Source organism: Larimichthys crocea, chromosome I (assembly GCF_000972845.2).
Source record: "Larimichthys crocea isolate SSNF chromosome I, L_crocea_2.0, whole genome shotgun sequence".
Lineage (NCBI taxonomy): Eukaryota > Metazoa > Chordata > Actinopteri > Sciaenidae > Larimichthys > Larimichthys crocea.
In genome coordinates, this window is record NC_040011.1 from 24,217,329 (window position 1) to 24,242,338 (window position 25,010).

At 43.2% G+C, this 25,010-nt stretch overlaps 1 protein-coding gene and 1 pseudogene across 1 annotated transcript; both read left to right on the plus strand.

The window, feature by feature from the left end:
- The first annotated feature begins 2,059 nt into the window (after positions 1-2,059).
- On the plus strand, positions 2,060-9,730 carry LOC113746597 (cyclin-Y-like protein 1; annotated as a pseudogene).
- Positions 9,731-11,864: 2,134 nt separating this feature from the next.
- Positions 11,865-25,010, plus strand: LOC104923590 (cyclin-Y-like protein 1). Its single transcript, XM_010736733.3, has 10 exons — positions 11,865-12,905; positions 14,713-14,787; positions 14,985-15,028; positions 15,703-15,803; positions 16,208-16,243; positions 16,348-16,399; positions 19,021-19,140; positions 19,868-20,034; positions 23,328-23,490; positions 23,569-25,010. Exons 1-10 carry the CDS (start codon positions 12,743-12,745, stop codon positions 23,683-23,685), a joined length of 1,038 nt encoding a protein of 345 aa, XP_010735035.1. The 5' UTR covers positions 11,865-12,742; the 3' UTR covers positions 23,686-25,010.

Consider the following 25,010-nt stretch of genomic DNA (forward strand, 5'->3'; position numbering starts at 1 on the left):
AAGCCAGTGGTTTAGGTCACAGATTGCGACCAACTGAGGGGGGGGGGGGGGGGGGGGGGGGGGGGGGGGGGTTGTCAATTCTGGTCTATTGTAAAAAAAAATAATAATAATATAATTAGGTGGAATTTATGTCAGTGGTAATCATGATTTGGAGCATAATAATTAATTTGTAAGATATTTAATCAATTAAAAAAAATGATAATTCTATTAGGTGATACAACATAAAAACATGATGCACAGACTTCAGCTTTTGAAATGATGCATCTTTCTGTTCTGTTTCTATTTTAGTAGAAAAAATCGACTAATTGCAAAAATAATCGATAGATTAGTCGACAACCAAATAATCATCAGTTTCTGGCTGTTTGGGGCCCCATTTGAGGGAGAGATTCCTCACTTTTTCAGATGATCTGTGGTGATGATTTAAAGAGGGAAACAGGCTTCAGTACAGATGCAGCATGTTCTGAAAAACTCATAATGGTAAACTTTGAAAAACAAGGTGACATAACATAAATATGCTGTCCTCCACCATCCAATCAACCATTCAATAAAAAATAAACAACTTGCTTAAATAAATAAAAACAATGGATTTACATGTACACTAGAACCCCTTCAGCCACCATTTTGGATCTGTTACTGTGATTGTGGTATGTTAAACCACTGCACCAGATCAACAGTAATCAGTGAAAGCTATTACTGTCTATCTACTCTATCTATCTATCTATCTATCTATCGAGATAGATAGATAGATAGTAGATAGATAGATAGATAGATAGATAGATAGATAGATAGATAATAGATAGATAGATAGATAGACAGACGGATACTTTATTGATCCCGAGGGAAATTCAAGAAATCTTACACACACTGGACCTTTAAGTAATAATACTAGTTATCAAAGTTGAGTATAAGCATATTCAAACCAACATACTCTAATAAAAAAGTACTGGAATATTAGTTAGACTACTGTAAAGATGCTGAAAACATTTGCAACAGACAAATTTGTGTTTATCAAGCACATATCAAGCGATATTCATTAAAAAGAGATATTAATGAATAAAAATAAAGTACAAGACATCTCTGGTCTGTCATAGTGCTTGAATGAGGAGGGCTGGCGTTGATTGACAGGTACATAATGCAATAGGGGACTGGCTTCTGTTTTCACTGTCCAAAAAGGGTGTGGATCGGCGATGATACAAAAATAGTCGCGGTTGTAAAATACATTTCATCGGTTTAAAATCGCCTCAGACAGACAGCTCCTCAACCAATGGAGCGGGATCAAGAGCGCCTGTTTGATTTATCAGCCAATAGGAGCGAATGGAATTTCTAATAGGCGGGGCTACAACATATCCGTGCCAAGTAGTGCCGTTTGTGAGCTCCTCAACAGATGGCGGCGGCGCGGGGATACATCCAGCACGTATCCGTCGGGGTGGAGACACTGATGGGGCAGTCCGGGTCAGCGGCCAGAGCTGGTTGTCTTGTGAGGAGCGCGGACAAGGCTGCTCAGTCTGACCTCATTGAGAATTTCTCGCCTACACTCTGGATTTTTCTTTTCTTTTTTTTACCTCGGTTTCCTGCTGAGGCCGCAGAAGCCTCGGGCTAGATTTGGCTTACACGTCGAACCGGGTGCGGGAAGACGTCTGTGGGCTTGTTCGGGGAAAGTCTCTTGAAATGTATTTTCCAGGATTTGGTGGTTTGTGGTCGTAACGTATTATATTTTGTAGAGTCAGTGGTGTTTTACACGAGAGCAAAAAGTGACATTTAAAAACAAAAAAGAAAAGTTAACGACACGAGCTAACTAGTTAGCTATACCGCTAGCGGCGGAAATGTTGAATGAATGAAAGTGGCGACGAGCTGCATTTTAACCGCTTGTTAAAACGTCGGTTAATACATAAACCACATTTGTTTTGTAACTACGGGGTGAGCCTGCCTGGCCGTTTCTTCTTCTGACTGTCAACACTACATAGCTAACCCACAAATGGACAGGAATGGCGGCTCCCGGGAGTTGCTGGTGGACAGCGGCGATTTAGCACGGAGAGCTAGCGCTGTGCTAACACTGCTATAGCCCGGTAATGTTTATGAGGCTGGGGGCAGCTAACTCGAGCTAGCCGCCGATATATGCACTACTTGGACTCGGCTGCTGCTGAGATAGTGTGAGGAAGCTTTCTTTTTTCTTTCTTTCTTTTTTTTTTTTTGGTGGGAGGGAATGGGGAATACGGTGACCTGCTGCGTCTCTCCCGAGTCCAGCCCCAAACTCCCCTCGAGACAGCCGGCGGAGCGGCTGGAGGAGTTCCAGACCGCACCGAAGTGAGCGACGACAACACCGTGCCCTACCTGCAGCACATCAGCGACAGAGAGGTCCCCGATGGTGGGTGTCACCTGCTCCTCGAACACCTGATGATGATGTTCATAGCTGTTCTTTCAGTGTTAGATCCTTGAAGGGTCACACCCATGTTGTTTGTTCACAGGGAGGGAGAGATGACTCCCAAACACAGACTGATGAGCAAATATCACCACGTACAGTATCAGCATGAGAGGGCCCTCCACATAATATGACTCAAACAGGGTTAATCTTTAGAGTCGATGATCTGCTGTCTCCCAACTGCAGGAACATCAGACGCGATCAGTCCTGAGCTGCTGCCAGCATAGCACTGATGATGGTGGCATTCTTGGCTCCTTCAGATGGGGCACTGCATCATGTGTGATGACACCGGCGTCACGTTTCCAAGATGCCAGACGTTAACGATGAAAACAAGCCGCCCTCGTCTCCTCTCTGAGCCACGTTAGTGCTCAGAAATGAGCAATAAAAACAAGCCCTCCGTACTTATTGTCATGTTTTACTGGCCTCTTCGAGCGGGAGCAAATAAAGTGAGAAAGAGAGTGGAGACTGTGCTTTAGTCAGAATGAGCTTATTATGTACTCGGTTACATTCATTTGGCATCACTGTTAGACAAACGGTAGTGTGGATGAGGGTTGGCGAACAGGCCGTGTTTTCTCTCTCGCCCTCGCCGTGATACAGACCCCTGACGGAGAGAGGCATCTCAGTATTTCTCAGCATGTACGTCGCCACTCCTCGTCCACTCCGACACATGCGTGGTGTTCATTCCGCTCATGCTGCTGTGGACAGTAGTGCCCGAGTGCAGTTTGGAGGAGAGCAGCTGTTGGGAGGGCGAGGGTCAGAAATCCGTCCAACAGTCCTTCCTGCATTCCTCGTGTCTCTTCTAGCTGTCCGCACTTCGCGAATGCCGCCGTTGTGTAATCCCCCTGTCCTTTATGTAACGTGCCGTCTGCACAGAGCATTACACACTTGTGTAGAGCCATTGCTGATACAGAAGCTGCCAAGAAGTCTTGAGTATCAACTAATCCCACGTGTCTCTGGTAGAGTCGCAGTGTCTCATTTTTATGGATTAGTTTGCTTCAATGTTCAGTGAAGTAACAGGATAAAACCCACGTACTCGGAGTGTTTCTTTGAAATGAATCAGTCATTCTGGGAGTTGAAGTCCACAGGTTAACACTTGTGTATCTTGCGTCTTGTTCAGTGTCAACAGTCGGATCCACAATACAATCGATTGATTGATATCTTCCCTATAAAGAGCAGTGTGCGGAATTTAGTGGCATCTCATGGTTTTTTCTGCTGATTGTGGCCCCCTCACCCTCTCCACCCTAGTGTGACGGAGAAGCGTGACGCACACAAAACCTTGAAGAGCCCGACTCAAGCCAGAGTTTAGTTTTCTGGGCCACTGTACGCACTCAGTGCTTCAACACAAGAGGACCCCAACGTCCGTAGAGATATTAAAAACACAATGATGACTATTTTCATGCATCATATTCTATTTCTATCATAATCTGAATATAGAGCCATCCAAATCTGACACACTGGACCTTTTTAATGCTCTATCATATCTGTGCTGCAGCCACCTTCACTGCTTGCTCTGTTCATCTTGTCGTTAAGAGTGATTTACAATATTTTTTTCATAATAACAATCAAGTGGATCGTGCTGTTATGCACATTATATTTGTGTGAGTTTGATCGATGTGTCTGCTAATGGCTTCCTGTTTTCTCCTTTTGTTATTCATCACTGCGAGCAGAGAGAGAGACGAGCGGCACACAAAGTGCCTCTGTTACTTTACAAACTCAGCACTTAACGCTGTGCACTTTTCTATTTCTCAGAACTGGCCCCGGAGTCTAACCGTCGGACCACGCCCGAGCCAGCCACCATCTTCCTCAGCAAGTCCCAGGACGACGGTGAGCAATCCTGATCTCACACACACACGCACACACACCTGTATCACGTGATTTACTGTTAAATGTTAAGAGGGCTGTGTTTTTACAGTCGCTCTAATCCTGATAGTGCCACTGAAACATTTCAAGTGGAACGTTCTGTTTGATTGTGACACGATGCCATGCGGTGTGTTCTAAAACTGATTCCCGCCTCTCTGTTCCTTCACAGTACGAGACAAGAGGAAAAGCAACCACATAAATCATATCAGCCACGTAAGTGTCAAAACTCTTGAAGGCAGCTTGTCCACAAAGTTTCTGATATTTTGTGTTTTGATATAAGCGATAACACACAAGCACGTGTGCTTTGCCGCATCGGCACGACAGCATGCCACGCGTCACAGTGCACATTCTAAATGTCTAGTTGACCAATCAGATTGCTTGTTGTTACTTGAATATGTTTATATTTGCCCATTTTTGTTTGTATCCAGATGTCACGCACGTATTTGGTGTTAATCCTGATTTGTATTGCTGTCGGGTGTGTGAAAAAACGCCCAACAATGGAAGCTGTTCACGACGCCCGGTAATCGGATAAGGCTAGCACCTCACGTTTAAAGACAAGGCTGAACAAAAAACCTTAATCTGACGGACGGCAAAACTGATAAGAAAATATTTGTCTTTGTTTTGCCCTCTTTACCAGAGTAATCAGCTTAGAACAGCCTCATGGCCACACAGAGTTAGCAGGTAGTTTTGTCTCGCTCTGGCACAGGAAGCGTGACCTCCCCATATTTTTAATCCTACCTATAAAAGCTGTGATTGACACAGTTCAAACTGTGGACACAGCTGTCCATGAGCGGACCATTCAGACAATTGGGAACCAGTCTAAATAAAGCTGTCCACAGTGAATCCGGCTTCCTCAGTCAGTCTCAAGACTCTGATTTCATGGTCTCAGGTGTCTCCTGTCCACTGTCAAAGAAATACAGCTCCTGTTCCACAATCTTCATAGACGACAACACCGTTCAGCCCAGCCAAACTCAAAAGCACAATCAAATGGTGAGAGAACACAACACACACACCACACGCGCTGCTGCGTTGTCCACAAAGTGAGTGCATTTCACACGAGAAAATCCTGTTGCATCACAGCGTGGTAATCCTGTAGTAACGCTCCATGGATGGATGATTAAAAGATGTTCTCACGCCTAATTAACAGTCCTCTGTGATGACGTTATTTAAGTGAATCTGGAAACCACATTTCATCCGTTATATCTCAATGTGTTTAAATGTGTTGATGTAACATAACACACCACACACACACACACATTTAGCTGAGCTCAAGTAGAAAAGACGCCGTCGCTGCCGTTCTCTCTCTGACTCTAGAAGTTGTACGCACAAAAACTAACCACAATATTTTGTCCTCTCCCAATGTTTCTGTGTGTCTCCAGTGTCACGTTAGCAATATACTACCACATCAAACAGGTAGTGTTACACTTTTAATAGATCTAATTCGCATGTGCAAAATGATGTTGCTAAAGCTGCCGTGCGTGTGAAGTGCTGAAGATGTATTAGTGTTTCTTTAGGGACTCAGACAAGTCACTGGACATCTTTGAGTGAGAAGTTGCACCCTTTATCAGTGAGTATGTTCTGAAGATTTCCACAATATCAGTAAGGGTACATTCAGATGAATGAGGGTTCTTTTTGTGTTGAACATAACCGCTGTGAAATAACTTTTTATTCCATCTATTAACCGGCTTTATCGATGCCGGGGCTCGCTCACTCTCATTAATGTCGTGTGTGTCTCGACCACATCAAGTTAAACTTCTTTGTGAGGTCAGATTTAGAAGGCGGTTGGAAAAACACAACAGGTAATCAGAGTTTAGTCTCAGTTTTTTAGAGACATTTCAGGCTGACTGTGGAGGTTTTGACTGATCTGCTCATCTGATCTGTCCGTCGCATTTTAAATTGAATCTGGCTCGACATCTCTGTGCTGCTAAATTCTTGACACCTCTCTAAATGAATGGGGAAAAACCTGAGTTTTCCTGTCAGAGTCGTCTGAATGTGGCACCGTCAGAGAATCTTAGAGATCTAGGCTATTTTAATGGTCCTTCAGCCTAAGTTGGCTCATTTCAGTCTGCTGTAAAGAAGAAGAACAGTAATGTTACAAATACGGATTTTTTTTTTTTGTGTGTGTGTGTTCTGTCACAGCAGACGACCAAAAACAGCTATTTACACTGCAACCTGAGCTGATGTACACCTTATGGCCGGGCTAAAAGGTAACGGATAGTGCTCCTCTGTTAACATACACCGTGAGATGGTCACAGGGTCTCTGTTCCGGCAACTATCAAACGTACAAAAGAGTTAGTGGAGAAATTCCCCCACCACCACTGTTTGAGTTCCAGCAGGATAAACAGAGACACTAGATCAACATGGACGTTTTGTTTTATCAGCAGCATCACATGTAGTTTTTCAATTAGAAAATCCATATGTTTTTTCAAGGGCACGATGGGGCCAGTTCAAAAGGGAAACATGCCAAACTGGGCCGTGTGGCTAGTTAAATTTTCAGAAGGGGGCATTACGGGCCACACGCTGGGGCCATCCATGTTGATTGGCATGGATTAATTCCCATGTCCTGGACACGTAGATTAAGAGATGGGGTCTCTAGGTTTACTCCTCTGTACATGGTTGGTTTTTTTTTTTTTTTATTTTTTGCTTTTTTCGGATCAGCATGTGGTCAACTGGTTTTTCAGCTGGTATTGGTTACAGCAGTGTGGTCGTAGTAGAGGAGGCTAACTCTTTCTAATGGCTGAAGGAAAAAAAACACAAAAAGAACAACCGTCTTCCTCTGTCCCTCCCTTGTGGGTTTGTATAAAATGGTTTCACTCAGCTGGTAGACTTGTAATAATTGAGGACTCTCGTTGCGCACAGTGAAGTTTGGGTTTACTGCCAGCCCCTCAGCATAGTTTTTGGAGGGCACTCCAACTTGGCAGATCCAAAGAGAGGCGGAGGGTTAAGAGGAAGTCGGGGGGACAAACCCAATATGTTTTTGACAAGTATATCTTTTTTTTTTCCCCTAAATGCAATGCCGATGACCTGCTTATATAACAGAATTTCCAAAATAAACATGAGATGTTTGAACCACGTGGTCCCGAAGGCGGGTCTTTTCTTCCCAGGGCATTGGAGCCATCATTTTCTTTTTATGTTGTTAGTATTCTACTGCAGCTCCTTTTACAAATATAAACTCAAAAAGTGAAAAACATTCTGATCCAGATGGTCACCACACTGACGTTTTGGCCACCATTTCCCCATTTATGAGGCAAAACACAGTTCATATTTACTTTACAAGGGCACAGCATGCCTTCACTGTTATTTAAAAATCTCCTCGACACGCTGGCGCGAGCATTGGTCAACATCTAATGTGACGGAATTGTTTGTGTGTCATCTGCTCATTTCGGAAAATTTGAGGGTTCCAGATTGACCGTGAAATTGGATTGCTGGCAGTGTCGTTTTCCTCCTGATAAATCCTGAGCTCCAGAAGCGGTCCTTGAACACACTTTTGGTTCAGAATAGTTACAAGGTTTGTATTCTGTTTCCATCTGGGAGAGTTTCTTCCATCTCTGTAACTACAGGGTTAAGTTCTGGCTGCTAAATATTAAAACGATATAATCGGATTACGCGCTACATGGAAACATTTTACTACAAACCTAATCAAGTACAATATAAAGTCATTTACACCGCTCAAAATCAACTTGGGAAAGCTCGAGGTGATATTTAAAGGCGAATGCAAGATAGAAATATTTATTAATCCCCGTAGGAAATTGTTTGTGTGTAGTTGTAATGTCCATGTTAGGGTGCGTCTCCAAACTGAGACCGAAAATAATTCCCCCGGGTGGGGTGGCATGGCTGATGATTAACCACGGTTGGGTTATATGCAGATTCAGATGAACTACAGAGGCTGATTGCACACATCACTATTGGAGATATTTAAACAATGAGCACGTTCAATGTCTACTTGGCTACTCGGATGCAGCAGGATGTCCTGTGTTTTGTTTTTTTAGTTCTGCATGTGTTCTCTTCTGTTAGACCAAAAATGATATGGTAAGTATGGGATGAGAACACAGGAACGAGTCCAAGGAGGGCGACCTATTGATTCAGAGCGTGCCAAATTAATTAGGTTCTAATTTGTTTTAGAATGGCTGAATCACTCCACCACGTGGACATGTACGATTTCTCTAAATGTGCATCAGGCAGATGTACATCCTGCTGAGTTTGTGGCCGAACGTGACTTTTAGTTCACTGTAAACCAGGCCCACATTTAAACTTTGGATTGTTTTCCATATTCCACTCGACTTGTTTTGTTGCTCCATTTTCCCTTTTTTTCTTTTTTAGAATCAAATGCCGTGGCAGATGAATATAAACCTGACTTTATATGTGTGTGTGTCCCTGTTACAGAGAGGGACCAGTTGCCACTGATGGGACTACCCGTGGCCCCAGTAAACTGATCTAGCCGCTTGGTCAGTAAAAAAAAAAAAAAAAAACAACAAAACTGCTTACCTGCAAAACAAAAGAACATCTCTCAGGGCTGCACCAGCCTCACTGCAGAACTGTGCCATGCGTCACCTGGTAAGTCTGTGTCCTCGATTTTCTAGCGGCCGTGGTGTAACACACTCACCAGTATATTGTAATGAAATTCTATTATGTGTTGGAGTCCTGGAAACTCAACAGGAGTTAAACACAGGTTTATTTGATGGCAAACGTGTAGAGATAAAAAACTTAATAAAAGTTTTTTTTTATTTTTGTTTATTTTACGTTATGTCAGGTAAAGACTTTGAAACTACAAGTGTAAAAGTCCGAGTATGGAGGTTTGGTAGTACTGTGGTATTGCCATAAGTGGTTCACCAGAGGGGCAAGTAAGAGTAGTTGTACACAAACAGTAAACTCTAAAATAACACACCTGACACTTGAAAGGGTAAAGTGTCTGTGTCATGATCACACAATTTAGAGGAGTAAAAAGCATTTGAGGGACAGGAGGTGGATGGATTTCTTCCTGGTTTGCAATTAAAAAATTGATGCATACTGAACAAGATTTTGTGTTAGTATGTGTGATTGAAAGACCAAGTTTGCTTGTTAGATTAGTTGGCCAGCAACTTTGATGTGCGAAGAAAGAACTAAAATGTGGTTCAAGAGCAAATGTTCTCAAAAATCCACTTGGACCCCAGTTAATAATCACCCAAGATCTTGTAGTTACTGGACTAAGTGTTGTTTCTATTACAAGAATAAAACACACCAAAGATGCACGTTATACAAAATTGTGGATTAGGGGATTATTGAGGGTTCAGCTGCCAAATCTTGGTCAGGTCGTTCCTAATTAAGGATTTGGACTGTCTAAACCTTCTTCTTCCGTTGAAGGTTATTTGGAACGCGCCTGCTGACTACGCCGAGCTGGATACGCCGCCCGCCAACTGGAAGCGTATTGTCCTGGGAAGCCAATCCTGGTTTGGCTTCCAAAGTCTGGGATGACCAGGCTGTTGGTGGAATGGTCGGACTACTGCCAGAGTCTTAAAGACATCCACTGTGGGGACATGTGAGTTTTGTTTCTTTTTATGAGAACACAGTAAACAAAATGAGGCGGCTGGAGAATTAAACAGATCACTGGTGCCCCTTAATTTAATTTATTTTTAGGAATTATTCTAGATGGATTATAGCACGAAGTCCTTTGGACTGATTGTTACTATTTGTGGAAAACATTAAAAATAGTAGGTAGTTTTGTGGGGGGAAAGAAAATTCCAATCAAACCTAGAGGAAGGTTTTTTTGTTAAAAAACGTCCCCAAGGAAGATCTTGTTACCAGGTACAAGGGAGAAATTCAGGGACACATTCTTGGGTTGAGACATCTTCGACGGACGTGGAATGGACACCCAGATGAGGGGGGAAACTGTGGTTCTCTCTCTCTGGCAGCGGAGAAAAAAAAGTAGTTCAGACCAGATACAGCTGGACCTCCGGAAAACCAAAACTGAATGCACAAACCTGGTTCTTTTGATTTTCAGCAAGTGACAAGTAATTGGTTGATGGTTACGATATATCATTTCATAACACTCCATGTAGAACAAAGCCGCGATATATCGAGTATATTCAATATATTCACCCAGCCCTAGGGAAGAAGGCACAGAAATGTTGGTTGAGTCTGGTCTCTGAAAGCTGTTTCAAACGTTGGGAAGTTTGGTGGGGTATTTCTGCGCTCCAAGCTTGAAGTAGTTCAAGTATCTTGACAAGAAGGCATGAGCTTGGCAGATTCCTTGTGCAGGGTGTCTTCTGCTCCAACCCTAACACAGAGATCCAACAAGAACTGGTGTCTGTTAAAATTTTTCATATCGTGCATCACTAGACAATATCAATAATAATTAATGTGTAATAATTAATGTGTGGATATTAAATAAGTACAAATCAGTGAATAGTAAACCTCCACTTCATGCCAGTGATAATCTGTGATTTGGAGCATAATAATTAATTTGTAAGATATTTAATCAATTAAAAAAAATGATAATTCTATTAGGTGATACAACATAAAAACATGATGCACAGACTTCAGCTTTTGAAATGATGCATCTTTCTGTTCTGTTTCTATTTTAGTAGAAAAAATCGACTAATTGCAAAAATAATCGATAGATTAGTCGACAACCAAAATAATCATCAGTTTCTGGCTGTTTGGGGCCCCTATTTTGAGGGAGAGATTCCTCACTTTTTCAGATGATCTGTGGTGATGATTTAAAGAGGGAAACAGGCTTCAGTACAGATGCAGCATGTTTCTGAAAAACTCATAATGGTAAACTTTGAAAAACAAGGTGACATAACATAAATATGCTGTCTCCACCAATCCAATCAACCATTCAATAAAAAATAAACAACTTGCTTAAATAAATAAAAATACAATGGATTTACATGTAACACTAGAACCCCTTCAGCACCATTTTGGATCTGTTTACTGTGATTGTGGTATGTATAACCACTGCACCAGATCAACAGTAATCAGTGAAAGCTATTATCTGTCTATCTATCTATCTATCTATCTATCTATCTATCTATCTAGATAGATAGATAGATAGATAGATAGATAGATAGATAGATAGATAGATAGACAGACGGATACTTTATTGATCCCGAGGGAAATTCAAGAAATCTTACACACTGGACCTTTAAGTTAATAATATACTAGTTATCAAAGTTGAGTATAAGCATATTCAAACCAACATACTCTAATAAAAAAGTACTGGAATATTAGTTAGACTACTGTAAAGATGCTGAAAACATTTGCAACAGACAAATTTGTGTTTATCAAGCACATATCAAGCGATATTTCATTAAAAAGAGATATTAATGAATAAAAATATGAAGTACAAGACATCTCTGGTCTGTCATAGTGCTTGAATGAGGAGGGCTGCGTTGATTGACAGGTACATAATGCAATAGGGGACTGGCTTCTGTTTTCACTGTCCAAAAAGGGTGTGGATCGGCGATGATACAAAAATAGTCGCGTTGTAAATACATTTCATCGGTTTAAATCGCCTCAGACAGACAGCTCCTTCAACCAATGAGCGGGATCAAGAGCGCCTTGTTTTGATTTATCAGCCAATAGGAGCGAATGGAATTTCTAAATAGGCGGGGCTACAACATATCCGTGCCAAGTAGTGCCGTTTGTGAGCTCCTCAACAGATGGCGGCGGCGGCGGGGAGTACATCCAGCACGTATCCGTCGGGGTGGAGACACTGATGGGGCAGTCCGGGTCAGCGGCCAGAGCTGGTTGTCTTGTGAGGAGCGCGGACAAGGCCTGCTCAGTCTGACCTCATTGAGAATTTCTCGCCTACACTCTTGGATTTTTCTTTTCTTTTTTTTACCTCGGTTTCCTGCTGGAGGCCGCAGAAGCCTCGGGCTAGATTTGGCTTACACGTCGAACCGGGTGCGGGAAGACGTCTGTGGGCTTGTTCGGGGAAAAGTCTCTTGAAATGTATTTTCCAGGATTTGGTGGTTTGTGGTCGTAACGTATTTATTTTGTAGAGTCAGTGGTGTTTTACACGAGAGCAAAAAGTGACATTTAAAAACAAAAAAGGAAAAGTTAACGACACGAGCTAACTAGTTAGCTATAGCGCTAGCGGCGGAAATGTTGAATGAATGAAGTGGCGACGAGCTGCATTTTAACCGCTTGTTAAAACGTCGGTTAATACATAAAACCACATTTGTTTTGTACTACGGGGTGAGCCTGCCTGGCCGGTTCTTCTTCTGACTGTCAACACTACATAGCTAACCCACAAATGGACAGGAATGCGGCTCCCGGGAGTTGCTGGTGGACAGCGGCGATTTAGCACGGAGAGCTAGCGCTGTGCTAACACCTGCTATAGCCCGGTAATGTTTATGAGGCTGGGGGCAGCTAACTCGAGCTAGCCGCCGATATATGCACTACTTGGACTCGGCTGCTGCTGAGATAGTGTGAGGAAGCTTTCTTTTTTCTTTCTTTCTTTTTTTTTTTTGGTGGGAGGGAATGGGGAATACGGTGACATGCTGCGTCTCTCCCGAGTCCAGCCCCAAACTCCCCTCGAGACAGCCGGCGGAGCGGCTGGAGGAGTTCCAGACCAGCACCGAAGTGAGCGACGACAACACCGTGCCCTACCTGCAGCACATCAGCGACAGAGAGGTCCCCGATGGTGGGTGTCCACCTGCTCCTCGACACACCTGATGATGATTTCATAGCTGTTCCTTTCAGTGTTAGATCCTTGAAGGGTCACACCCATGTTGTTTGTTCACAGGGAGGGAGAGATGACTCCCAAACACAGACTGATGAGCAAATATCACCACGTACAGTATCAGCATGAGAGGCCCCTCCACTAATATTGACTCAAACAGGGTTAATCTTTAGAGTCGATGATCTGCTGTCTCCCAACTGCAGGAACATCAGACGCGATCAGTCCTGAGCTGCTGCCAGCATAGCACTGATGATGGTGGCATTCTTGGCTCCCTTCAGATGGGCACTGCATCATGTTGATGACACCGGCGTCACGTTTACAAGATGCCAGACGTTAACGATGAAAACAAGCCGCCCTCGTCTCCTCTGAGCCACGTTAAGTGCTCAGAAATGAGCAATAAAAACAAGCCCTCCGTCTTTATTGTCATGTTTTACTGGCCTCTTCGAGCGGGGAGCAAATAAAGTAGAAAGAGAGTGGAGACTGTGCTTTAGTCAGAATGAGCTTATTATGTACTCGGTTACATTCATTTGGCATCACTGTTAGACAAACGGTAGTGTGGATGAGGGTTGGCGAACAGGCCGTGTTTTCTCCCTCTCGCCCTCGCCGTGATACAGACCCCTGACGGAGAGAGGCATCTCAGATATTTCTCAGCAATGTACGTCGCCACTCCTCGTCCACTCCGACACATGCGTGGTGTTCATTCCGCTCATGCTGCTGTGGACAGTAGTGCCCGAGTGCAGTTTGGAGGAGAGCAGCTGTTGGCAGAGGGCGAGGGTCAGAATCCGTCCAACAGTCCTTCCTGCATTCCTCGTGTCTCTTCTAGCTGTCCGCACTTCGCGAATGCCGCCGTTGTGTAATCCCCCTGTCCTTTATGTAACGTGCCGTCTGCACAGAGCATACACACTTGTGTATGAGCCATTGCCTGATACAGAAGCTGCCAAGAAGTCTTGAGTATCAACTAATCCCACGTGTCTCTGGTAGATCGTCAGTGTCTCATTTTTATGTGATTAGTTTGCTTCAATGTTCAGTGAAGTAACAGGATAAAACCCACGTACTCCGGAGTGTTTGCTTTGAAATGAATCAGTCTCACTGGGAGTTGAAGTCCACAGGTTAACACTTGTGTATCTTGCGTCTTGTTCGGTGTCAACAGTCGGATCCACACATACAATCGATTGATTGATATCTTCCCTATAAAGAGCAGTGTGCAGAATTTAGTGGCATCTCGTGGTTTTTCTGCTGATTGTGGCCCCCTCACCCTCTCCACCCTAGTGTGACGGAGAAGCTGTGACGCACACAAAAACCTTGAAGAGCCCGATCTCAAGCCAGAGTTTAGTTTTCTGGGCCACTGTACGCACTCAGTGCTTCAACACAAGAGGACCCCAACGTCCGTAGAGATAATAAAAACACAATGATGACTATTTTCATGCATATCATATTCTATTTCTATCATAATCTGAATATAGAGCCATCCAAATCTGACACACAAATCTGCTCTATCATATCTGTACTGCAGCCACCTTCACTGCTTGCTCTGTTCATCTTGTCGTTAGTGATTTACATTATTTTTTTCATAATAACAATCAAGTGGATCGTGCTGTTATGCACATTATATTTGTGTGAGTTTGATCGATGTGTCTGCTAATGGCTTCCTGTTTTCTCCTTTTGTATTCATCACTGCAGAGCAGAGAGAGAGACGAGCGGCACACAAAGTGCCTCTGTTACTTTACAAACTCAGCACTTAACGCTGTGCACTTTTCTATTTCCTCAGAACTGGCCCCGGAGTCTAACCCGTCGGACCACGCCCGAGCCAGCACCATCTTCCTCAGCAAGTCCCAGACAGACGGTGAGCAATCCTGATCTCACGCACACACACCTGTATCACATGATTTACTGTTAAATATTAAGAGGGCTGTGTTTTTACAGTCGCTGTAATCCTGATAGCGCCACTGAAACATTTCAAGTGGAACATTCTGTTTGATTGTGACACGATGCCGTGTGGTGTGTTCTAACACTGATTCCCGCCTCTCTGTTCCTTCACAGTACGAGACAAGAGGAAAAGCAACCACATAAATCATATCAGCCACGTAAGTGTCAAAACTCTTGAAGGCAGCTTGTCCAACAATGTTTCTGATATTTTGTGTTTTGATATAAGCGATAACACACAAGCACGTGTGCTTTGCCGTCATCGGCACGACAGCATGCCACGCTTCACAGTGCACATTCTAAATGTCTAGTTGACCAATCAGATTGCTTGTTGTATAATTGAATATGTTTTATATTTGCACATTTTTTGTATCGTATCCAGAATGTCACGCACGTATTTGGTGTTAATCCTGATTTGTATTGCTGTCGGGTGTGAAAAAAGCCCAACAATGGAAGCTGTTCACGACGCCCGGTAATCGGATAAGGCTAGCACCTCACGTTAAAGACGAGGCTGAAACAGAAAACCTTAATCTGACGGACGGCAAAACTGATAAGAAAATATTTGTCTTTGTTTTGCCTCTTTTACCAGAGTAATCAGCTTAGAACAGCCTCATGGCCACACAGAGTTAGCAGGTAGTTTGTCTCGCTCTGGCACAGGAAGCGTGACCTCCCCATTATTTTTAATCCTACCTATAAAGCTGTGATTGACACAGTTCAAACTGTGGACACAGCTGTCCATGAGCGACCATTCAGACAATTGGAACCAGTCTAAATAAAGCTGTCAACAGTGAATCCGGCTCCTCAGTCAGTTCAAGACTCTGATTTCATGTCTCAGGTGTCTCCTGGTCCACTGTCAAAGAAATACAGCTCCTGTTCCACAATCTTCATAGACGACAACACCGTCAGCCAGCCAAACCTCAAAAGCACAATCAAATGGTGAGAGAACACACACACACACACACACACACACACACACACGCTGCTGCGTTGTCCAAAAGTGAGTCATTTCACACGAGAAAATCCTGTTGCATCACAGCGTGGTAATCCTGTAGTAACGCTCCATGGATGGATGATTAAAACAGATGTTCTCACGCCTAATTAACAGTCCTCTGTGATGACGTTATTTAAGTGAATCTGGAAACCACATTTCATCCGTATTATCTCAATGTGTTTAAATGTGTTGATGTAACATAACACACACACACACACACACACATTTAGCTGAGCTCAAGTAGAAAAGACGCCGTCTGTCTGCCTTTCTCTCTCTGACTCTGAAGTTGTACGCACAAAAACTAACCCACAATATTTGTCCTCTCCCCAATGTTTCTGTGTGTCTCCAGTGTCACGTTAGCAATATACTACCACATCAAAAACAGGTAGGTGTACACTTTTAATATGATCTAATGTCGCATGTGCAAAATGATGTTGCTAAAGCTGCCGTGCGTGTGAAGTGCTGACAGATGTATTATGTGTTCTTTAGGGACTCAGACAAGTCACTGGACATCTTTGATGAGAAGTTGCACCCTTTATCAGTGAGTATGTTCATGAGATTTCCACAATATCAGTAAGGGTACATTCAGATGAATGAGGGTCTTTTTGTGTTGAACATAACCGCTGTGAAATAACTTTTTATTCCATCTATTAACCGGCTTTATCGATGCCGGGGCTCGCTCACTCTCATTCACTGTCTGTGTGTCTCGACCACATCAAGTTAAACTTCTTTGTGAGTCAGATTTAGAAGGCGGTTCATGAAAAACACAACAGGTAATCAGAGTTTAGTCTCAGTTTTAGAGACATTTCAGGCTGACTGTGGAGGTTTGACTGATCTGCTCATCTGATCTGTGTCCGTCTGCATTTTAAATTGAATCTGGCTCGACATCTCTGTTGCTCTAAATTCTTGACACCTCTCTAAATGAATGGGGGAAAAAACCTGAGTTTTCCTGTCAGAGTCTGTCTGAATGTGGCCCGTCAGAGAATCTTAGAGATCTCAGGCTATTTTAATTGTCTTCAGCCTAAGTTGCTCATTTCAGTCTGCTGTAAAGAAGAAGCACAGTAATGTTACAAATACAGGGATTTTTTTTTTTTGTGTGTGTGTGTTTCTGTCACAGCAGACGACAAAAACAGCTATTACACTGCAACCTGAGCTGATGTACACACTTTATGGCCGTCTAAAGTAACGGAAGTGCTCCTCTGTTAACATTACACCGTAGATGGTCACAGTGTCTGTCTGACTACAAACGTATAAAAGAGTAGGAGAAACCCCACACCACTGTTGATGTCCAGCAGGATGACAGAGACACTAGATAACATGAGTTTGTTTATCAGCAGCATCACATGTAGTTTTCAATTAGAAAATCCATAATGTTCTTTCAAGGGCACGATGGCCAGTTCAAAGCGGAACATGCCAAACTGGCCGTGTGGCTAGTTAATTTTAGAAGGGGCATTACGGCCACACGCTGGGCCATCCATGTTGATTGGCCATGGATTAATTCCTGTCCTGTGACATGTGAAGATTAGAGATGGGGTCTAGTTTACTCCTCTGTACATGGTTGTTTTTTTTGTTTTTTTTAGATTTTTCAGCATTGGTCACTGGTTTTCAGCTGGTATTTGGTTACAGCAGTGTGGTCAGAGGAGCTAACTCTTTCTAATGGCTGAAAGAAAAACACAAAAAGGAACAAACCGTCCTCTCTCGTCCTCCCTTGTGGTCTTGTATAAATGGTTTCCACTCAGCTGTAGACTTGTAATAATGAGACTCTCATTGCGCAGTGAAGTTGGTTTACTGCCAGCCCCTCATAGCATAGTTTTTGGAGGGCCACTCCGAACTGCAGATCAAATAGAGGAGGAGGGTTAAGAGGAAAGTCTGGGACAAACCCAATATTGTTGTTGACAAGTATCTTTTTTTTTCCCCTAAATGTATGCCGATGACCTCTTATATAACAGATTTCCAAATAAACATGAGAGTTGACCACGTGGTCCAGAAGGCTTTGGTCTTTTCTTCCAGGCCATGATCCATCATTTTTCTTTTTATGTTTAGTTTCTACTGCAGCTGCCTTTACAAATAAACTCAAAAGTGAAACATTCTGATCACAGATTGGTCACCAAAGCATTTCCCCATTATGAGAAACACAGTTCATATTTATGTACAAGGCACAGCAGTGCCTTCACTGATTATTTAAATCTCTCGACACGCTGGCAGCATTGGTCAAAATCTAATGTGACTGAATGTTGTGTGTCATTCTGCTCATCGGAAATGAGGTCCAGATTAACCGTGAAATTGATTGGCAGTCGTCCTCCTGATAAATCCTGAGCTCCAGAGCGGTCTGAAAACATTTGTTTCAGAAGTTAAAAGTTTTATTCTGTTCACTCTGGAGAGTTTCTTCCATCCTGTAACTACAGCGTTAAGTTTTGCTGCTTAAATATTAACGATATCGGCATTACTGCGTACATGGAAACATTTTACTACAAACTCTAATCAGTAAAATAAATCATTACAACGCTCAAATCACTTGGAAAGCTCGAGGTGTAATTTAAAAGGCGATATGGCAGATATAAATACTTTATTAATCCCCGCAGGGAAATTGTTTGTGTAGTGTAATGTCCATGTAGGCGTGCGTCTCCAAATTAGACTAAATAATTCCCCCGGGTGGGTGGCATGCTGATGATTAACACGTTGGTTATATGCAGATTCAGATGAACTCAGAGCTGATGCACACATCACTATTGGAGATTTAAACAATGAGCTACGTCAATGTCCTACTGCTACCGGATGCAGCAGGATGTCCTGTTTTGTTTTTTTGACTGCATGTGTCTTCTTCTGTTAGACCAAATGATATGGTAGTATGAGGATGAGAACACAGGAAGAGTCCACAGGACGACCTTATTGATCAGAGCTGCAAATTAATTAGTTAATTTGTTAGAAGGCTGAGATCACTCACCCGTGGACATGTAGATTTTCTAAATGTGGCATCAGCAGATGTACATTCCTGCTGAGTTGGCCGACGTGACTTTTAGTTCACTGTAACAGCCACATTTATTGGATTGTTTCCATATTCCACTCGACTTGTTTGTGCTCCATTTCCTTTTTTTCAAGAATCAAATCCGTGCAGATGAATCTATAACCTGACATTTATATATGTGTGTGTGTCCTGTACAGAGAGAGCCAGTGCCAGATGACTACTCCCGTGTAGACCCAGAACACAAACTGATCTACCGCTTTGTCAGAACACTCTTCAGCGCTGCACAGCTCACTGCAGAATGTGCCATCGTCACTCTGGTAAGTCTGTTTCGATTTATAGCGCCGTGGTGTACACACTCACCAGTATATTGTAATGATAATTCTATTATTGTTGGAGTCCTGGGACTCAACAGGGAGTTAAACACAGGTTTATTTGACTGCAAACGGTAGGGAATAAAACTTAATAAAAGTTTTTATTTTATTTTTTATATGTTAGTCAAGTAAGACTTTGAAACTACAAGTGTAAAGTCGAGTATGAGGTTGGTAGTACTGTGGTATTGCCATAAAGTGGTCACCAGAGGGCAGTAAAGTGTAACAAACAGTAAACCTAATAACACACCTGACACTTGAAAGGTAAGTGTCTGTGTCATGATCACACACATTTAGAGATGATTAAAAAGCATTTGAGGACAGGAGTGGATGGATTCTTCCTGGTTGCATTAAAAATGATGCATACTGAACAGATTTGTGTTAGTAATGTGATGAAAGACCAACGTTCTGGCTTTGGTATATTAGTGGCCAGCAGTTTGATGTGCAGAAACAAAATGTGGTTCAAGACAAATGTTCTCAAAATATCCAGCTGACCCCAGTTAATATCACCCAGATCTTGTAGTTTACTGACTAACGTGTGTCCTATTACAAGAATAAAAACACACAAGATGCACTTTATACAAATGTGGATTAGGGGATTATTGAGGGTTCAGCTGCCAAAATCTTGTCAGTCCCTAATTAAGGATTTGACCATAACCCGTTCTTCTTCCTGAAGGTTTATTTGGAACGCCTGCTGACTTACGCCGAGCTGGATATCTGCCCCGCCAACTGGAAGCGTATTGTCCTGGGAGCCATCCTGTTGGCTTCCAAAGTCTGGGATGACCAGGCTGTGTGGAATGTCGACTACTGCCAGATTCTTAAAGACATCACTGTGGAGGACATGTGAGTTTGTTTCTTTTATGAGAACACAGTAAAAATGAGGAGGCTGGAGAATTAAACAGGATCACTGGTTTCATCTATTTATTTTAGACTTATTCTAGATGGATTATAGCACGAGTCTTTGGACTGATTGTTCTATTTGTGGTACATTAAATGTAGTAGTTTGTGGGAAAATTGATCAAACCTAGAGATGGTTTAAAAACTCCCAAGGAAGATCTGTACCATGTAGCAAGAGCAATTCAGACACATCTTGGGGAAGACATCTCCAGGAAGTGATGACACCCAGATGAGGGGAACTGTGTTCTCTCTCTGGCAGGAGAAAAAGTAGTTCAGACCAGATACAGCTGGACTCCGGAACCAAACTGAATGCACAAACACTGGTCTTTTGATTCAGCAAGTGACAAGTGGTTGATGGTTACGATATAGTCATTTCATACATCTCATGTAGAACAAGCCGCGATATATCGAGTATATTCAATATATCACCCACCCCTAGAAGAAGGTCACAGAAATGGTTTGAGTCTAAGGTCTCTGAAGCTGTTTCAAGTTGGGAAGTTGGGTTGGGAGTTTCTGCTCCAGCTGAAGTAGTTCAAGTATCTTGACAAGAGCATGAGCTTGCAGATTCTTGTGCAGGGTGTCTCTGCTCACCCTAAAGGAGATCCAACAAGAACTTCTGCTCCTTCATGTTGAAAGGGTACCAGTCCAGGTGGTTCTGTGTCTGCTCCTGGACCCTCCGCAAGGACACATTTTTATTGTTATTGTCCAGGTGGGAGGATCTCCAGAACACACTCAAGTGTTGTTGTCATGCATGTCTAGCGTGGCCTTGGGATTTCACAGGAAGTGCTGAAGGATGTGGTCAGGAAGGAGGACATCTGGACAAGCAGTCCAGATGCCACCAAGACCCAGACCCATTTTGGAATGATTGGATATGCAGTTGACACTGTCCCTACAGGTCCTTGAAATCCTTGTTTGTTTGGATTTAATATATTTTGGGCAAGAATGGAAGTCATCATGAGCTTACCAAAGTATTTCACAAGCATCCATCCATCCGTTTTCTTCCGCTTATCTGGGGTCGGGGCATAGTGGCAGCAGGTCTAGCAAAGTGTTCCAGGTGTCTTCCTCCCCAGCAACACATTCCAGCTCCTCCTGAGGGATCCCAGTGCTATGTAGTCCTTCCAACCTGAAGGAGCAGCGCCTCTACTCCGAGCTCCCTCCGGATGCCCAAGCTCCTCACTCTATCTCTGAGGCTGAGCCCTACAGAGGAAGCTCATTTCGGCCTCCTGTATCTGCAATCTTATTCTTTTAGTCACGACCCAAAGCTCAGGAACATAGGTGAGGGTTGGAACTTGGAGATGGACTGGAAAATCGAGAGAATCGCATCAATTGCCACATCAGTCTGCAGTACTGTAGACGCCGCGCTAACCCGCCGGTTCATCTCACACACTTCACAGACCATACCATAGAACGATCAGTGAGCAATAAACCAATGAAACATATGAAATCAATCAGTAGTACAAATTCAAGTATGTTCATTGATTTGTTGCAGCTGCTAGTTTTCGTCATTAAAAAAAACAACCTTAATCCATCAAATGATGCTGTGTTCTTTTGAATTTGTGGGAAGTGTTCCTGGAAAATCTGTGAAAACCCCTTCAATTTCTTTTGTTAAAAAGGGGTAGACTTGCCTTTGTCAGGCTTGTTTAATTATGATCAGGTCGTTGAACTAGAAATGGATCTTAAATTGGCTGACATTTCAAATTCATCCCTAAATTTGGGCGCCGCCTCCATCTTAACAAATATAACAGGGTTCTGGCAGAGCATGCTCGGCCCCCCTAATAAAAGAAATATAACAACAAAGATGCACTCAAAGCACACAGAGGAAGAGAAGTGCGGAGATAGATGGAAGCTGCAGCATCTCTGCTGTCGCTCGGGCTACAAGCCGGTGAAGAGGCCAGAGGCTGCACTTGGAGCACTCGGGCTTTATTTCCTACAATTGTGTGTGTGTGTGTGTGTGTGTGTGTGTGTGTGTGTGTGTTGGATTGAAAGTGCCTGCGAGCTTGGAAAGGTGCGTTCACTGCCTGCGTGTTCTCTTGTCTGCGAGCCCCCATGTCTGTCTGTCGATCTCCACTCATATACGTCTGACCTGCACTCTGTTCCTGTTTTCATAGCTGTCATTGAAGTGTCTTTGTTAGCCTGGTCAGGTCTGGATGGAGGGATAGGAAGAAGGGTAGAAAGAGAGAGAAACAGACAGAGACAGAGAGACATGCAGGGGAGGGTCTCAAGTGCTCTCACTGCTTCTACATAATGGCCCCGGCTCTCGCCCACTCCATTAGTTGCCCCGGGAGACCAGACATCACACACACACACTCGCACTCACTCTCACCACCTTCGCTGACCAACAAAGCATCCTAGATGCTGTCTCCTTGGCGACCACCTCCCTTAGCTTTCTCATGGCTGTGATGATGATGAGGAGAAAGGATGATGGAGGCTGTGATACATGTCTGATTACTATCGAGGTTGTGCGTGTGTAAGAGAGAGAGGTCTGTGGATTTCATCTGCATGAGCTGAAAGTTGAATAAATAACTGGTGTACAAGTTTGTACATCATACATTCCTGGTCATGCGTTTGGATTTTCAATAAAACTCAAACCTTTAACATTAGTACCCAGACTGTCCTTTGAATAACAGCATGTAGAAAATCTCAGAAATGCCAGTCAGATGTGCTATCCACTTCAGTTTTGTGAAGAAGTTGTTTGGAAGTTTTGACTGTCTTGAACAGTGTGTTATAATCCGCAGTGGTGTCGACTAAAGAAAGCTGTGACCTGCAGTGGAGAAGTTGAGTTGCTCCAACTTTTGGAAAAACAAAACAGAAACGCTGCCCGATGTCACACTGCAGCCACGAATCAGACAATCAGATCGGTCGAACCTCCACAGTCTGAAACAGAGGCTATCTAAACTCTCATACTCTACCTTTGTGTGTGTTCTGTCTTTATTTTAGTAGCAGCTTCTAAAATTTGAGTCCGACTCACAATTCACGCTGTGAAATAGAGACAGGAAGAAGTTTAGTTTGATGGTTTGAGAGATGTTGAATGCGAGCTTTGGTTGACAGACACAGGCAGTGAATAAGAGTAAAGGAGCGCTGGCCTTGACAAATCTGGTTAATCAGTGAGATAAAAAGTTATTTCCTGATTGTTTCACAGCGGTTATTTTCAACACAAATAGACACACCTACCTCACACACCGCCACACAACCTTGCGGCGATTCAAGTCCTAACCCTCAGGTATCTTTCCACCCTTCAGGAATGAGATGGAGCGCCACTTCCTGGAACTTCTCCAGTTCAATATCAACGTGCCAGCCAGTGTCTATGCCAAGTACTACTTTGATCTGCGGCAGCTGGCCGATGACAACAACCTCAACTTCCCTCTGGAGCCTCTCAACAACCAGCGCGCCCAGAAACTAGAGGTGAGCCGCCCTCCTCAGATTGTGATACACGCTATGGCTCTGTACTCTTGCAGTGACTGTGTTTGTTTGTCCACCCAGGCCATCTCAAGACTATGTGAGGACAAGTACAAGGACCTGAGTCGAGCAGCCATGAGACGGTCCTTCAGCGCAGACAACCTGATCGGTATACGACACTCCAACGCCGTGCTGTCGTAGGTCAGACCGCCACTGTCTGATTTCCAAAGTCCAGCTGGCCCACCGGCTCGTCACAGGGTCGACACAGCCACATCAGCCAGTATTCAGCCTCGAAATGCTGCAGTATGATGCACGGTGATTAGCATTACGGCTGTAGAGCTGCGTGATTGTCAAATTTAAACTTGAAATCCAGGGGTTTACCTAAAACTTCACCACACGACTATTGTTTTTATGAAACCCTTATTTATTTTGTACTTGTCCTTCCTATTTCCAGGACAAAGTGTTAGGTAGGAATTGATCTACTGCAGTTGTATCTGAGGTGTGGTCTTTGGAAAAATATTTCAAGTCCATTCAGCCTTTAAAAAATGCTGGTGATGCTATATTTTAGTTGTTGTCACCAAATCCCAGAAACAAAACCAAGAAGATATTAGTCTGTACTTGGCTGCCCCAAACCTCTACTGAAGAATATTTAATATGGGTCACATATTATTAAATCGCATAAACGGTGAAATTCATCTTCAGTAAGTTTCTCAAACAACTGTCGCTTTTATCAAAGAGGAGGAAATAGAGCCTTTGTTTGGGACTATTTTAAGCAGTGGCTGAATCCACATTTGGTGCTCCTAGTGAGTATTTACAGCAGCAAGAGTATGTGTGATGGACAAGTGTGTACTGTACACGACTACTACGGTGCATGTGTGTGTTGTAATGAAGGAACAGTGTGTCTCACTGACGTGTTTTTAATATGGAACAGGAAAAATCTAAATCAGCCAGACAACGCTCATTAGTCGGATCAGTTCATCGTTGGATTTGATCTTTTCGTGGGATTTGTTGACAGTAAGGAAATCAGAAATATTAGCAGACGTGTTCTTTTAAACGGGCACATCTCATGGAATGCAACAGCTGTTTCTTTTAAATTCGAGTTAATACCAACAGATCTATAATAAAGACGCTCTGAACTCTGTACTGGAGTTGGCTGAAGTTGTAGCTCCTGCGGAATCGGGAGAACCAACCCAAGATCACTTTCACTTTTCAGATACACGTCAGGAGACTTCACATTTTAGATCCTGGATCAGTATTGCCAGTTATGTTATTGTATTTGTGCCCTTGAAATTCTGCCATCCTGACCCGCGCCTCAGAGAAGCCGTCAGATCACCCCAGAAGCCCTCTCAACCAGAGCTTTTGAACAAACTACATAGATACTGAGGGGAAGAAGAGACTGATGGACACTCCCCTACTTTTTGCTTACTATGTAGGCTACTAGCTGTGAAATTTGTCTTTGTTTTTAATTGAAAGAAACATTTGCAGATGGAGTATTTTAAATAAACACTAATCATGTAACAAAGACA